This window comes from Diprion similis, chromosome 11 (assembly GCF_021155765.1).
Source record: "Diprion similis isolate iyDipSimi1 chromosome 11, iyDipSimi1.1, whole genome shotgun sequence".
In the NCBI taxonomy this organism is placed as follows: Eukaryota; Metazoa; Arthropoda; class Insecta; order Hymenoptera; family Diprionidae; genus Diprion; species Diprion similis.
The window spans coordinates 3,969,917-3,987,668 of NC_060115.1; the positions used below are offsets into that span (position 1 = coordinate 3,969,917).

Sequence of the window (17,752 nt, forward strand, 5' to 3'; positions counted from 1 at the left end):
ATATATATATATATATATATATATATATATATATATATATATATATGTATGCACGGTAAACGTTATGCGCATTTGGAACGCATCAAAAGTTTTTACAGAAATTTTGAATAAACATTAGATTTAATATTACATATATTACATATATACATGAAAGACGCGAGGAACGTCGAAACGCTTCGCGGTTCAAAGAAGAAACGTAGCCAAGCTTTGATCCGCGAGAAATTTCAACGAGATATATATGTAATATTAAGGTTACTTATGCGTTTCTCTGTATTTATAAGCATCCCCGCTTTCACCCTGGCAGGGTTAGATTGTACGCGAAAAGGCATTCTCTGACCTTCGCGTCTCCCCGGAGTATGCAGAATATATACATATGTATAGGTATCACAAGGGTGTCATGCAAATAAGTTTTCCCACTGGGGGTGGGGTGGGGTGGGCGTGTGTATGTAAAGGGTTGAAGGGTTTGTAATGTAACAAAACACGAGTGGGCACCGCCGACGGAAGATAGGGTAATTCCAATTTAGTCTTGATAAACAGTTTTCCAAGTTGAACGCCGTCCAATTCGCGGTTGCGGTTATATTTTCACAAGATGTCCCCGCTTACGTAATTACGTTCCCCAATTCTCACCGATCCAACACAATTAAATTCAATTCGAATCAGACCTCGAATATAAATTTAATTCATTAGATAATTTATATGCCTACAAGTTTTTCTATGACGCGTGGACACGATTTTTATTTCATAAACAAAAGGATGTATTACATTTATTCGGGATAAATATTACACCGATTAGAAGTGAATTTTTATTTCAACAAGGTCTCGTGGGTAAAATGTGACTACAAGGCTTTGAAAGTTCGAAAATGAAAGCAACCGATCATCAGCTGATCCGATTCCTCGGTTCACCGGTCCGACTAACCTAAATTATTGGAAGTTTGATTTGAGCAGAGTTATTACAGTATTTGTCGTTGAAACAAATTTCTCTTTCGACATCGCATAAATATAAAACCTACGCGGTAAGAGAGGTAAAGTAGAATCGGGGTTAGAAAATCTGGTGTAATTTGGAATACGTATAGAAATAAACGATCCTAAGATACCCTGCGGTGGTGTAGAAATTGAAGATAAAATCCACACGATATAAAACCGTGCTTGAAACGAAGACAAGACGTAGATGGTAGATGGTTACGTGTATATAGACACATGCGATGTACAATTTCACGGGAAATTAAGCTTTCGGATTTCCCGATGGCTCGAGCGCAGACCTGGAATACCTCGAATTCTACACCGGGAGAGACACGCAGGCACACACACACACACACACACTCACTCACACACACACTAACACACCTTCATCGACGGTGAAGCGCGATCCAGACAGATGGCCCGCATTACGAGAAAGCGTTATGATCTGCCTCGCGTTACACGGGCAGCACAAACTCATATTACGAACCTCTTCACCCTCCACCCTCCACCCTCCACCCCCCACCCACCACCCTCCACCCTCCACCCCCCACCCTCCACCCTCCAGCCCGGCGTCCTAAGCTAGACGAACAGCAGTCACTCGTCTTCGGCTTACGCCACCTTCACCCCTCCAATTGTCTTTCTCGTAATTCACCGCCGCAAACTGACCTAAACTTGAGGTGCTATTTCGATTTCATCGCTATCCGATTTATTCTTGTTCAGACTGTTCTTCGCATCACAGGCTGCAAATTTATCCATCTTCTTTTCTTATTATTGAAAATTCAAACCACGGATAAAATGGGCTGGAGGAATAAGATCGCGTCGAGTATTGAGCATGCACGGATCGGTGCATCGTGCATCACGTGACTTGTTGAGTATCCGGTGGGTATTGCCTACACGTATACTCTGCAGTGTTATTTTTGGCTACGATTCCGGATAAGACCAATGGAGTAAAAGTTCATGGATGTTTAAACAAGAGAACGACTCCTCCGAACGACGGTGTTCGTGGTGGTGGTGGTGGTGGTGGTGGTGGTGGTGGTGGAAAGTATAGAGAAACCGAGAAAACCAACCGAGGGATGTATATAATAAATACATACATGGGTGCATACATAGCTGGTACATATATAGGCACTAGTTTCGAAACTCGAAAGTAAAGTGCAAATAGCGAAGAGAGTTTCAGAATTAACGTGCTCCAGGGTTGTTCCTCTGCCCTTGTTATACTATACAGCGTATGTATATAGGTACGCAAAACTTGTTACAATACCGCGAAACGTTGCAGAAAATAATTTACAAACTCTTATAATCCCTCCTTTTTTTTTTCTTTCCAAGAATAATGAAAATGCATCAACTGCAACGAGGGATGATATCGAGTATCGAGGAACACTCACGTATACATACATACATATATATATATATATATATATACGTATATCAACAGCCTTTCCGTGCTATGTATAATAGGTCGCATTAAGCAGCTGCTTTTAATAACGAACGATCCATCAGGAGAACGTCCCGTGGGACCGTAGTAATCAAGTCTGATTTTCCGAAAGTAAGAATCGTTATAGATGATGCGGTGGATCCCTGCATGAGAGGGGGGGGGGGGGGGGGGGAGGATGATTTGGATGAAAGAGGTGAACTCTCGGGGGTGAGAGAGGCGCAAGGGTCGTTTCCGGAAGGGTTGGCCGAACGATCCTCGAGTAGCCCTGGACCGTAATTTCGCGTCGATATAATTACCAGACGACATGACATTCGGGATCGGGATCGGCAACAGGATCAGCAGGAGAACACGCGGGGTCGTTTCAATTGCCCCCCCCCCCCCCCCCCCCCCTGCCGTAATATACCTAACCTGACATGGATCGGCATCCACACTGAGCTCTTCCTCCTCCGATCAGGGATGCGAAACGACGGACTAACCTCTCCCGCTTTCCCGATACGACGACGATGCCGTCGGGGTTTCCCAGGTAACGCGCGATTCGTCGCTCTGCACCACCCGTCACCCTGGCAACCAGCGCTACCCGGTATCAACGAATGTCGAGGATGCAGAACGACACCGGCGTCGCGTCACCTCGTCACGTGCTTACCGCACGCGAATTTTCCACGTGGACTTTAAAATGAAGACGTTATGTTTTTTCTCGTCTTCTCTTCTTCTTTCACACTTCGACGTCATCCTGTCCAATTCCCTTATGACGATGAGAGCTTTTTATGCACGCGTCACATGTGTAAGACGTTTTTTTTTTTTTCATCTCCGTGACACGATACCTAATTATGTAGGTATACCAGCAGTCTGACGTGGAATAATTGGCTAATATTTTCTAATCCTTTTTACGGCCGTATAGCCATATGGCCTCGCGAAATTTTTGCATCCATTTTTTTTCTATATTTAGAATACTTTTTAATATATTTCCTTGCGGTTATTTGCTATTCCTGATAGTATGCTAATAGATTTTTCAATATTTGAGAGTAATTGTGGCAATATGATGTAAATTATTATTGTTAAAAATAAATTTATTGAAACAAACCCGTCAATATTTAAGGTAAAAATTCATTTTCGAGAAAGCTACCCCTCTACATGAAAGGATACACATACATATATCTATACGAAAATTCTCTGTTCCCTTTATGAAATTAGAAATTCTCATCACGACTCATTGGTAAATATTAAACGATCACGAATAAATTTTTTCTCACTACACATAAACTACAGACGGTGTAAGAACGGCAAAAGAATTTTACCCTTCAGAAGCGCAAAGTCTGCGAATCGAAAGACGCGAGATATTGATAAGAAGAAGAAGAAGAAGAAGAAGAAGAAGAAAAAAACAAAAAGGGAGAAAACCACATGTAAATACAAAAAATAACTTCGATCTTTTGAAAAAAGAAAAGTGGCTGATAAGAAAAAAAAACGGAAATAAGGTAAAAAAAATATATGGAATAAGTAAAGGTAGAAGACTGAAGTGAAATAGAATTTTGGGAAAATCGAATGAATTCACCCTCCTCTCGTCTCTCGCCCTCTTTCTCTCACCCCCGGTTTCCTGTCAATACAATTTCATTACCGGCTCTGAATCTTGGCTAAATGGACGACCTGTGCGTCGACGACAGACGACGCCTACAAGTGCACCGATACATAAACAAACGTTGGTAGGTACATACATGTACACGATATATAAAGTTGAACAGACGGTCGTCGCGACGCTTTGAAACATATTTTATACAGCTTTCCACATCCATGTATGCATATATATACATATATATATATATATATTGCGTGTGTATGTATGTATTTAAATATATATATATAAATATAGGTAGGGAGCGCGAGTCGATTCGCGATGTTATGACGTAGCCGAGTCCCCCGACTAAGGGGCTTTTATCGAAGTGAGAGAGAAAGAGAAAGATGGAGGGTATAAAGTATACGCATTTTTCCCGGTCCATTTAGAATGAAAGTATTTATTATTAGATTATTGATGGATTTCATTAGAGTTTTATCGCGACACAAAAGCTTCCTACATATTATCTGGCTCACACCTGACCCTAAATAATAAGCAATAAAAGTATAAGTGCAAGAATAAAAAGCGTGTCCCCCATAGGTAACGAAGTCTCCATAATCTTCAAAGAGGGAGTCAAATATAATCGCGTATAAGACGTTCTTCTTTCAGGTTCGATTGGCTGGATTGTTCCCATTCATATAGGTATATAGAAGGGGGGGGGGGGGGGGGGGGGGGAAATTTTACTCTCATTTCTGATTATCCGTAGAGCGTAGAGTGGATATACCCGTAATCGGGATTCGGCGTCGATCCTCTCCTCGAACAGACTCGGTTACTCGGGTAAAAGCATTTTCATTCTAGCCTCTGACGTTCGAAACTGGCGAGAGCCGTTGCGTATGTACGAGTATACATATATAATCCCTACCAAGCATTGTTTCTCCTGAGAGCATTTTCACGTTTCTAATTTCTGTTTGTCAAGAGAGACTCGAAGGTTACACAAACGCAACGAAAACAACATCGCGTCGAACTTAAATCAATTACAGGGAAACAGATCTCTGATCGTCGACGACTTCGAGCTGCTGCTGCAGTAGTAGCAGCAGCAGCAGCAGCAGCAACCGAAGGGTTTTAAAATCCAAACCAGCGACTCCTCGTCACGTATTTCTCAACCTGAAAACACAGAGTTGCACTTTCGACGGGCAAACGGCTCATCCTTACGGCAAACACTGCAGTACACCAAAAGCGTGGACGTACCTATTTTTGTTTAAAAAGAAAAAGAAGAAGAAGAAAAAAATCTCCCAGCTCATTTTCCTTATCCCTAAAAATATCCAACAAAATTTTTACCGAGTAACCGTGACTCCGCCACCGTCTCTCGATCTTGCCCAGAGGGTGACTTTCGGTCCTCCGCAAGCTGCTGCTGCTGCTGCTGTTGCTGCTTCTGCTTTTCTCTCCGCAAGGTACGAGTCTTTATAATACCAGCAACCCCGGCACGGTCTTCTCTTACATCACACGAGCGTATACTTTCCCTCTGACTATCGCGAAGCACAAACCCAAACCACAACGAGGGCCTCCAGGCTATGTACGGGGCAAAGAGGACAGGAAGAAAATAGGGTACAGGATAGTGGCGGGGGTGATATGGCGGGGTTACCGAGAAGGGAAGGGAGGTAAGGAGGGAGGGAGGGAGGGAAAAAATACCTAACGGCAGGAATTTCCCGCAAAATAATTAGAATCGTTGCTTTGAAGGAGGCCCCCACCGCCTCCTGCAGGTCCCCGGCATTCTTACCTAACCTTATTACGTCCACGAAGATAACCGTGTGCGTTGTTCGCCCCGAAGGCAGAGGAGGAAAAGTAGAAGGCGCGCTTATCCGCGGAGAGATAACGGGAGACTTCGTCCTCTCAGCGAGAAGAATTAAAGGACTGTATCAGGGGTGGGAGGAAAAAAAAAAACAAAGAATGCTTGTGATCCTGAGCGTGAAAGAAAGGTACGCACGTATACATATACAGACGTTGAAAAAATTAAAACAAATAAACTCAACATCCGATAGGGGATGGAAATAATTTTGCGGATGAGAGAGAAAGCGGGTGAAAAAAATATCTCTCTTCTTTTTTGTATATACCGAGGTATAAACGCAGCCTTCTTTCTCGCTGCACCCCGCGACTTTGAAACACAATGCAACCTCGTTATCGGGGACAACACGTGTAGCGTATCGCTTCTCCTTCTCCTTCGTCATCCATCAATCCTTCACGGACAGCCGACCGCCCAATCTTTTACCTATCGAAGTATAATATGCAGGGACGACGCCACACGTCGTACCCGCCCTTCAGATTCCCTGGCTTCCGAACGCGTTTCAGGGAGTTGAAAAAGTGAGCAGCTTCCATGCGGAGGTGGAAGGGCTTGTAAGGGCACGATAACGAGTTGAACGCAGGAGAATGTGAATATTGACGAGGAGGAGAAAAAAGCGGGTAGCCAAGTTGTGAATTTTCCGGTTAATGTGAGAATTTTTTCATCGCCTAGAGTGATGTTCGATTATCGAATAACTTCAAGCTTGAAAACCTACCGCAATAACAGGAACGAAACATCCTATCCACTTGTTTCCTCAAAAGAAAAAGAAAAAAGTTCATCCATTTTCTTCAAATTGCTCTTTATCCTATCGCCTAGAATTTCGTCTGAAAACCTACGTAAAGGACTCTTGAAGTAATGAATCAAAGTCTGAGATAAGGTTTAATTTTTTAAAGAGACATAAAATTCGATTGTAATTTATCGAAGTAATCTTTCATGATCGTCTGGCGGATTAGATTGAAGGAAATTATAGATTCTGAGCATAAGGCGTGTTCCTAAGTCGGATGACAAAATTTTTTGCTCTATATTATACGTAACATATAATACGGAGGGGGGGGGGGGGGGGTAATAATTGAGTTGAGAATCGGTTGGAAGATGCGTGACTTACATAAAGAATTTTGAATAAGGATAATAAAGAAGTCTTGGGAAGAACCGGAGAGTTTTTGTCGGCGTTTTTTCATCTTCTTTTTCTATTTTTTCACGCCCCACTCGTATTCTCGCTGGTGAAACGAACTAGTTGAGCTTGAGGTGCGGGTAAAAAGGTTTGCAAAAAGGAGACGTTATAGGTGCAGAGCGTAAAGAGAGACGTGGCCTGGCGTTGCGGAGTACTTAATTTTCGGTAATATATCCCACCGACGCCTAACCGCTAAGCCGCCATCGCTCAAACCGAAAAGCACCGGGCCTAGGAGTGTATTTTTTATTTCCTGGGCCCCTTGTAATCTGAGCGAGTTGCTCGTAAAGAAACGAGTGATGAATGGCCTTTTCGCCAGGCGACGCTCGCGCCTCCTCCTCGAGTCGAAACTTTGTCCGGTAACGCGTTTTCAATAGATCCCTAAAGAACTTCCGACGATGATCCCCTCGGCTCTCTTACTCTCTCTTTCTCTCTCTCTTTCTTGTCTCGCCCCCTCGGCAAAAGATTTCAATATATAATAACGACAGCAAAGATCGACGCGAAGCCGTAAACGATATCAACAAATCGAAATTTTCACGACATTGCTTTCAGATACGAAATCGATTCTAGTCTCTTAGAACTTTTTTTGGATTCCTTCAATTTCTGCAAAGAAACTGAATGTCCGAAAATCAAATGAGTCTATATCAGAGTTTGAAGATCGACGGAAAATACAAATAAAACGAAACCTTTCAACTGTACCTATTTCAGTACAGAATTGAGCATTCGGCGACCGAGACGAAACTAAAAAGAAGAAAAACTGAATGAAACTGAAAAAAAAAAACAAGAAAAAAACAGACTCCAACCCGCGCGAACAAAGGTGCTTAAATTTGCAACCGAATTAAGCTCACCGAAGCGTTTTCTCGACCACGTCCCCGGTGGCGGTGTATGTTCCGGTGGCGAACGGGGTCCACACCGGGGTGAAGCTGCGGGAGGAATAAACGCCGGGCGTCGCGACGCCCGGGACGGTGGATGGCGTCGTCGGTCGCGCGGAGGAGTGTCCACCAGATCAACCAACCACGCAACGTATCGCCGTCCCCTGGGTGGTCTTCTCTCCCGTCCTATATTTATACGAGTAGAGAATCCTCCTTCCATAAGCCGACGACGCGACGTCGTTCCCCATATCGCCGATATCACGCCGCGCCCGGTTCGTTATTAGGACGGGCGGCTGCGACCACGCTTCTCTAAACAAATACCTTTTAATCGGGTCACAAAGGTATAGGATCTACTATCGCCCACGTCGCGTCGTCCGTCCGTCCGTCCTTCCGGTCCCTTCGGATACCGCATGGCTCACATGAGCCCGCCGGAGCGAACTTTGCCCGAAATTTCAACTCGTTCGTATGCAGCTACCTCGAAAATTAGATTCTGCTCAGAGTCTGTTGGGACGGTGGGTAAGGATAGGAAACACGCCAACTTTGACCTTTGACTAAAATCTCTGGTCTTCGTATGCTCGGGTGAAATGGTAATAAATTTTGATACCCGGAATCGATTCGATTGAAAATGGGTTTAGAAATAATATTAAATTAGGAAGGATCGTCTTTACTTGTCTAATATCGCTAAAAAACTGAAGACTGTTCGGACCCCCTGGCGCCGTGAGGGGCTCAAGGGCTTCAGGCTTCAAAGCCTGGGTCGCAAAAGCAGCGTGAGACTTGAGAGCGAGAGCAGATAACCAAAGAACTCTTTTTTTATGTTTATATTTCCTCTCCAGCACTTTCCACGTCGATTCGTTTTTGAACTGATGATCTTAAGGGAGTATAATTCTAGGTACTAGTGATTCAACAATTGAAACAATCCTTCGATACACGATCGTCAAAATCCATCCCACAACAAGAAATTAAAAAGAAATCATAAAACCGCGTAATTACCATTTCGAATATCGTTCTCTTTCTCGTGTAAAAACTGTAGATTATTTAACTCAAGTACTCACCATGATGAGTACCTACGATGGTCGTCCAGGATATCCTGCAGTCGACAAACGCCATCCTGCACTGACACAAATCAACACAATCACAATTAAGCACAAAAAGAAAATTCATTTTCCTTCACGTTTTCATCCAAACGAAAGCTTTTACGGAGAGAGTGCGTAAAAATTCGTTTCACAGTCATACAGCACTGACATACAAAAGTTTTAGGTTAAGATTTCCGATACACTTGTACACACAGCCAGATTGCTACAAGAATTTCGCGACGTGCGTTCCTCACCGTTGCGAGTTCGACACTGACACTGAAACTTTGGAGGATTTGGGGGGGGGGGGGGGGGCGAGAAGTGAGCACGGAGTAAACATCGCGTTTGTGTTCATGTGTATTCTTCAAGTACGTCTCGCTTTCGAGAATCAGGTCACCTATACAATATTACAATTCTGAAACAGCAAACGAATATGGAATACGGATCGAAAGACGTTATTCCCATAGAATAAAAATGTTACAATTTTAATTGTTAGTAATAAAGTTTCACGCTTCGTTCGAGTTCGTATATTATACGTAGATGTGTATAAAGCAAGAGGTTGACCATCGGGGAAGAAGCTTCTCTCTTCCCGGTGGATTTTTCGTCTCGATTTTGAGGAGGTTGAAGGGTAAACAGAGAAGAAGGAGGAGGACTGCGTGGTGTGATCGGTGCACGGGGTTAAGCCGGTTGTTGTCGCCTCTGTGGGATTAATTTGGCCTTTCGCTCGTCGTCGCTCCTCCGCACCCTCGTCGAGGTCGAACAATAAGCCTCGCAATTCCCCGGAGAAATTGAATGTGATTTAGAAATCACACCATAAGGCTCTCTCGAGTGGCGAGCGAGACTGAACCATTGCCACGACACTATTTGTTTGGCTTGCTGCTACGGTGCTGCTGCGTGTGCAATGCCGAGCCATGTGCTTGTACGGTATTATCCATGTACCATATATACACCGCAATGTCCTCCGGCTCGATCCGGAGACCAGGAAACCTTTGTTTTCTCCCTCGCGGTCAAGGGTCGCGCTGTGGCAACAACCCCTGCATCACTAGTCGTTGTCGCACCCCGAGTTTCTCCAGGTTTTCGGTGCAGAGCATCCCACGGGTTGCGGAAATCCCATAAAGTTCCACCTCGAGATATAAATTCTTTCTTCTTTTTTATTTTTTTATTTTTTTCACCCTATTTTCTCGATCGACGCGAGCCAAATGTTCGCCGGATTGTTGTTCTTTATTTCGATTTCTTGATTCTTGTACCTATATACCCTATACTGCAGCCCTGTTTGACCTATTTATAAACAGGTAATTGCGAAGGGTGAAACTGCGGGCTTTTCGCGAGTTTTCGTTCTCCCTTTTCCCTTTTCCCGCCTGATCTACGGTAGACAATGATCGGGGATTATTGTATATTGGATTAGGAAAACAGGATCGGGTTAAACGAGAAGGCAGCTTATTTGAACACCCCTTCGTTTCGCTGTAACCTCCGCTCCTATATAATCAACTTGAATTCTAAAGATCTCGACTCCGGTTAACGTGTGCTAATGTGATTTCAACGAATTAGAGATCATCCGTGCATTGCAAATCCGTGTCGAGTTAACTACCCACGCAGAAGCTTTGACGCATGTTCGAAACACGCCCGCGATGAATCAGAACGTTTCAAGCTCCGGTACAAAAGTCAGGATTTCAAATTCTCACGATCTCGTGTACTGCTGCTAAAACAAAAGAGAGAAAGAGAGAGAGAGGGAGAAAAAAAATAACTAACCCGCTCAAATTCAAGGGACTCTCGTAACTATTTCCGGGTTAAGCATCAGGCACGGTTTGCAAAGAGAAAGAGGAGTGCACACGCAATGCAGCCGATCACCGCGTGCACGATTATGGTAAAAGACAAAAGGACTAAGGCTTGTATTGTGATTCGCATGCAGGGTGTAAAATTTGAGCTGTTAATTACAGTGAATGGCGAAGGAAGTAGAAAAAGAAATTTACAAAAAAAAAAAAAAGAAAGAAAGAAAAAGAAACAACGAAATAAAAAAAAAAAACCGTAATCGTCGAACTTTACACGCTGCTTCTATTGTCGATTTACATTCGTTGGGATTGTTGGGTGCCATGTGGTCGGTAAGTCTGTAGGCAGCAGAGAAAAACCTACACGTCATACCTACCGATTTTAAGGAGGTGCAGTGAGGTGCAGACGAAGGCCATAAAGCTGGTCAATGCACGCGTGGAAAGTAAAGGGGGTGTAAATTCGTTAAAGTTTTCTGTGTGGATTCGGGCACTTGGGTAAACGATAGGTATCGAAGAACAACTCGACTCATGGCACCAGCAGCCCGGTTCCAACACCTGTATTTATCCGGCCGTTATCGAGGCCGTAAAAGCCCGACTCCTGCGTACAACCAATTTACTTAATTCTTATTCGTTTGTTCATTGCCGAGGAACACGAAAGTTCCATAGCCGGCCTGTCGACCGCTGGAAACATACTCGAATGAGAGAATGAATTTCACGGGCTAGCAGGCTCGCGTCATCCTCGACATTTGATGGTGTATCGGGTAAATCGATCGTAAACTACTCTCGGGGCATAAAGAGTAAGAAGTGTATAACCGGGAGTTGTGCAGTCGTTGATTCGTAAATAAAAATAAAATTTAATGAAGAGGGAGGTAAAAAAGGCGAAGAAGAAAAGAAAAGAAGAGAAAAGAAAAAACAACAAGCGACGATAAAAACATTCTCACGTAATGGCTGTACGATTTTATACCAAAAGGCACTTCGACAGCGCCGTCAAAGCGTCTCGTAAGTTCTCGAATTTGAGACGAGAAAAAAAAATAAATAAAAATGTAGTAATATTCCGACAGTATAATAAATTCAATTTTATTCACCCTCTGCCTGTCGAGAACGAATCTTTACTTCTCTCTGGTCCAATTGCGTTATATTAGACTACCTACTCGAACCGGATGTGAAAATATTCAAATCGCTGGTACTTACCTTCGGTGTAATCGATAACAGAATGAAAATGCCTTCGGCGTTGTGCTGATATTTCCAGCCACCCTGCAGCTGTCCAAAAATCTGGTCCATAATTTCCAGGACCTGAAAGTAGATCGATAAAGTTTGAGTGATCGGTGAGCGCGTGGATTCTGGAAGAAAACGAGAAGGTGATAGGTGCAAAAAAGTAAAAAAAAAATAACAAAAAACAAACAAGAAAAAAGAAGCTTGTAATAAGGGAAGCGCAATCCAGCTAGGCTCGCCGGTTAAATATATTGACGTGAAAAAGTGCGTTACGGATAATTGATCACTTGGTGCTAGGTAGGCGGGTAATCTAATGAACGGGAATAACACAATTTCGAAACAATATCATTGGGGGTCGGAGGCAGGCGTGTGGGGTTGGTGCCGCGGCGGCCGGGGGTGGGACAAACATTTGATGAAGCTTTTAGCCCATAATTCAATTAGCGAGGAACCAAGTGCATTATACGCCACTGTGTGTGGCCCGCGCCTCGAACTCGGTTCTCCGTCCTTCTCCCCTTCTCTCCCCTTCCCTCCCCCCTACGTCTTGGAATCCCTTTTGACGGTGCGAAGTAGGCCTCGATGCCCCCGTGACGATACGTGCCTGAAGATGCAGGCGAAGACGAGCGCGATTCTCTCTCTCGGAAGCACTCAGGAATAGCTGATACAGCTTGGATCTCGTCAGGGTTGAGACAGGCCAGCCAGCGTGGTAGGAATGGCCTTTCACTTCTCCGGTTCGCACTCGCCTTTGCTCTGAATTTTTTTATACCCAAATAAACCCGCAGTCCAACAGAAGCCCAATGTAGACCCGATTCACCGATCGACCATCGTCGATCTTGGTCGCACGCCGGTTGTCGCTTCTTTGGAAGATTAAGCTCGAGCCCGGCAGAAAAAATCTTCGCATTTTCCAATTTCCCCATTCGTCGCGAACTTGAGAAGGAGGAAAATTGGCAAAACAAAACACTTGTAGGACACGTGAGTATAAATCGTTTCGACACCCGGCTTTGATTTTCACTCCGTATGTTTCGACGACCATGCCGTGCCAGGATGGCACTTGAGACCAGAGACTAGGGGAGGTGGGGTGAAAAAATAGGCTCGTTCAAACACGCCCCAATAACAAATTGAGCCCCGTCGCTGCGGGGTACCGCGTAGAGACACGAGCGTCTATATGCACCCCTCTAGGTATAATACTTGTGCCCCTGATATATATATTATATATATATATATGTAGGTACAGCAGCCTGTTGGTACCCCAAATACGTAAGTGTGTACGTACAGCTGCCTGCGTGAATAGGGGTTGGAAAAACTTTCGCTTGATGGCAGAGACGACGAGAAGAATTTCGTTCATTCCTATTTTTCGTTCGTCCGACTTATTTGTTCATTCATTTTTTCGTTCGTTCGTTCAATCTTTTTTTTTTCTCTCTCTATCTCTCTCTCTAATCTTTCTTCGTTGAGAAAAAAATAAAACTAATTACGTTCGGTTATTATCAGCGATCACGGGTTGGGTTGCATGTTATTACGAAAGTCTGAGCTGGTGAAAGAAAACTTGTTTACCGGACTTGGAACGAGTGTCGTGAAAACCATTCGCGGCGATATATACTCGTCAATGGTAAAGACGAGATTGAATTTCTTACACTCAGAGGCGAGACATATTTTTTTCTTCTGTCGCACAATGAAGACTAAGGGGTTGTTTTTCACTTTCTCTCTCCTTCTTCAGCTTGCCGATTACTCACTGCAGACACTACGCGACTGCAGGGCTATATATAGTAATGCATGAATGCAAATGCGTGGCAATGATTGTTGAAACTGCGAACGCAGGCGGAGAATGATGATGATGATAAAATACAAATAATAAAAATGCGAAAGAGTCCGGCTGCTGCGGCGAACAATGCGATCAAATTGAATAATTGTAACGTAATTACGGCTTGCGCCGGAGGGGGAGGAGGCGGAGGAGAAGGAGGTGGAGAAAGGGTGCTAAAAGGGGGTTAAAACAGGCGGGAAGTTAATTGAAAACTACAAACACTGCAGCTTCTCTCGATTTCAATCGCGTGCGCGTTTCCAAACGCGCTGATGGTGCGACACAAAGTATTATTTGCATATACGTGTGCCTGTGTGTGTATATAATGTGTTTATATATAGATAAAATCGTGCGACCCACTCGAAATACGGCTATATTATCCGTCTGGTATACCCCACCTGTACAAAAGAGCTGTGTGGAGCAGACGAGCCTGTAGTGAGCGGATTTCTTTGCGACTCGCGATAATTGGGTATAAGCACTTTTACGAAGTTCGCAAACTCGTTAAAACGACAATGAAAACCGCGATTACCGTCTTATACACTTAGGCGGCCCTCCTAATTGCCGGGCACGTTTTTTACTATCATTAAGACCGAGCGTCTGTCTCCCTCCTCGTCGCACAAAACGAATTCGCTCACCTTGCATACCTCGTACTTATACCAGGTACCATACCTATATAATGTAGGTACTTGTTGTACCTACTCATTGCAAACGTGTATATATTATAAACTTCGAGTATCGTTTAGATGCAACGCTGCAACTCAGCGGTCTGCACAATGTAATGGGAGACTTAATTGATACGGGGGAGTTTATAGTGTGTGCCATAGTCGTGCCCGGTAATAATTACTAATTGGATAACCCCTTAGACCCAATTATACTCGCGGACCGGAACAGCCGCACATATTGTCGTCGGTCTCCAGACGATGACCTCTATTTTTTCTCCAGGATCGATTTATAATCGTTTACACATAGCAGGTGTCTAATGGATTATGTGTAGACACCCTAGCTATCTGCAAAACGCAAATTGGAACCAAGTATTAACGACCCAGTAATTTACTTGGATCTCAATTTGATCACCGATTTAAAAAAAATGTTTAACATCCTGTTCATACGGTGTCGAAACTCGTTTCTTCTTCCTGTTCGCGCTGAGCTTGGATAATGTGAATAAAAAATTGACTCCAAGGTTGATCTATACGTCGAATGAAGTAGGCAAGTCCGGTGTTCCAGATTACCGAAGTGAAAATGCAACCTTTGAGTAATGCACGTTGAAACGCGACAAAAGCCAGAGTGCAGGAGCATTAAAACCGTTTAACGACACAATTACGCGGGGAAACTGCGTTCCAGTTTGCAACGCGGTATTTTCCAACGTCAAGGTAGCCCAGGGGTTGACCTACCCCAAGTCGCGTTGTTGCGGAACCGGTTCTGGCCGTTACCGGTCGTTGCCAAGCCGCCTAAAACCGAAGCTAAGCTACGAGGCTGCCGCTAATGGAACGGCCAGAGCCCAAGCGACAAGAAACTCGGCGATTACACAACCGCTTAATTAATATAGACAAAACCGCCGGCGTCCCGTCCTGTTCCGAAGATATTAACCCCCGCGTACTCTTAGGGTGAACACGTGATAACGTCAGCCCTTCATCCCGAGCACTCTTGAGGGCTTGGAAGCGCGTCGTTAGTCGTAAGCAATCATCGTGTGTTGAAAAGTAGGTGAAAAATAAAGACACCGACTTTCCAGCGACATTCAAGTTGGTATTTGCGTGATTAAAAGCTGAATATTGATTCGCCGTATTCTTGAGAAGATCGGAGAAGGAAGAAAATAAACGTTAATTAACGAAGTAAAAAAAAAATTTCAGTACCAAAGCCCGAAAAAAGGCAGCAACGATCACAATCACGGTGATCCAGAGCAGGCGTGTTTCTGTTCGTAAAAAACGTCGGTTTTCAGGTGCGTCGTCGTCGATCGTGGTGAAACTTAGTCACTTAAATGCGTCTATTACACATGAGAAGTATTTGAATTCCTGCCGAGTGGCAGTTTAATTGCGACAACGTCAAAGGTTAATCGCCCTCGATGCGGACGCACCTCGGATGTATATTTTTAACGAGCCTGATGCATGGAAGAAAGAATCTCATCTATGCGCTTCACGCCACACGAGCCATAGGTACAAACTGCATCTACGTCGCTGCGATACGCGCATACCTTCTAACGCAGTAAACCAAGGGCCGCAGGGATAATTAATTTGTGGAAAAGACCCACGCCGACCCGCATCCGAGGCCAATGAGTGCAGTAAAATTGTCAGGACCGCGGGAGGGCGAGGTTATAAGCCCGACTGTTTCAAAGTAAAACCCGAGGGGCTTCAAAGTGTATACATGCATACGTACGAGCGATTTCACCTCATCGCAATAAAAATGGAAATTGGACCCAGAGATCAATTTGTACTAGAATTTAGACTCTCTCTCTCTGCTTTTGGGACAAAAAAAAAATAGAAAAACACAATTTTCACGGCTTTTCTGTTCTTTGTTTTATTTATTTTTTATGTTGTGTGTGTGTGTTTTTTTCTTTCAATTATTATATATATATATATATAATTATTGTCATTCATTTTCCGTCACTCGTTTACCTTCGTCAATTCCTCTCGCGCGTTTCACTTTTCTACCGTAAATTCTCTGGCCAACGTATAAAATGCACGTCCGTGTAGCGTAATGGAATTTTCAGAAACGCATATAACGCACGTACCTACACATATATAGGCGCTACTTTAACTACAACTTTTATCAGCTTCCGAACGACGCTGGTAAGTGCATTGTGTACAATTATGCAGCCTTTCACCACCTCCAACGTGCTCTGGCAACTTTAGCGATCCTCGAACTCCTCTAGAGTTCAATTTCAGGTACTTGAAGTTGAGATTATTCGACTTGACGCACTTTTGTAAGCTATTCATTACACGTACTCGTGATTGAAAGAATTTTATAGACACGTCTGTACGCCTGTGCCTCGGGCTTTGAGCTCCTGCGAACGAAAGCCATGTTTTCAATAAATGGGCAATGATTTTCAAAAAATACTCGAGTGCCTTGTTGAGCTTGTTGAATTGCACAAAAATACAGGAAGTGTTTTTGCGCTTCGGGGGAGTGTAATAATAATACTTAACAAAAAACTAAACCTGCAGAATCATTTTCGTTTATTGTACGAATATGCTGGATAAATTTTTTTTCATGAAAATTAATTACTATGCCTAACAATTCCCAATTCTTTTAATCTCGTAATTTTTTATCAATATCTATATTCAGAAGCTTGTCATATATTATCGAGTTTGACGCGCATTGACGATGGGCGTAAAATTTTTTTCTACGACTGTTAAAAACGGAACAAAGAGCTCCTTGTTTCAATGGAATTTGACAGCTTATGGCCATGGAATCACGTGTAAAAATTTATCTCCGAAAAATAAGCTGTTTAGAGCAATCAATCATTGAGCAAGTATTACAAGCCAGCAAAGCATCAAGCTCAGCTGACAAGTTATAAAGTCGAAACCGTATACAACGTCGGAATACGTAAGTATTTATAATCGTGGCGATAAATACTTGAGCAGCTTTACGAGCGCATATCAAAGTTGCAGTAAATTCCAGCAACTCAGTCTTTACTTTTCCCTGCAGTCCGTAGTAATTGGTTACTGCAATATTTTTCTCTTCTCCTCTTCTCTTCCCCGCGCTTTTGTGCCGCGTTGTAGGTATTGCGATAAAGAGATTGCAGAACGGGGTCGGTCTCCTTTGTATAAGAACGCGAAGCTTGCGGAAGCAGACAAGGGTCATTTGCTAAGTAGATATATGTAGAGTCGGGCTGGCATCGATCCGCTTTCCTGTTTACGCATAAATCCTCCTAATGCGCGATTCGCGTGTCATCTACGGCGAGATCTATATAATCGAAAGCAGCCCAACGGGCCTTTTACCTAGCTTAACGCGTTATCTCCCGAGGCACGCCGGTATTTAAGCCACCGTCGGTACTGCGGACACGTACTGGAAATCAAATGAATCCGAGAATCGCTTGTTACATCTCGAGAAAAAAGACGGGAAGAAAAGAGAGAAAAAGGAAGAATCCACAAAGTATATGC

At 43.7% G+C, this 17,752-nt stretch overlaps 2 protein-coding genes across 7 annotated transcripts in view; one reads left to right on the top strand and one right to left on the bottom strand.

Annotated features, from left to right (window-relative positions):
• Positions 1 to 17,752, top strand: part of LOC124412217 (teneurin-a) — a 497,247-nt gene that overhangs the window by 379,646 nt on the left and 99,849 nt on the right. The window lies entirely within an intron of this gene.
• LOC124412224 overlaps positions 1 to 17,752 on the bottom strand; it is a 204,480-nt gene that overhangs the window by 75,505 nt on the left and 111,223 nt on the right. Inside the window, exon 4 of the mRNA XM_046891929.1 lies at positions 11,846 to 11,947. Within this exon, the coding sequence (XP_046747885.1) occupies positions 11,846 to 11,947 (102 nt within the window). The remainder of the gene's footprint in view (positions 1 to 11,845; positions 11,948 to 17,752) is intronic.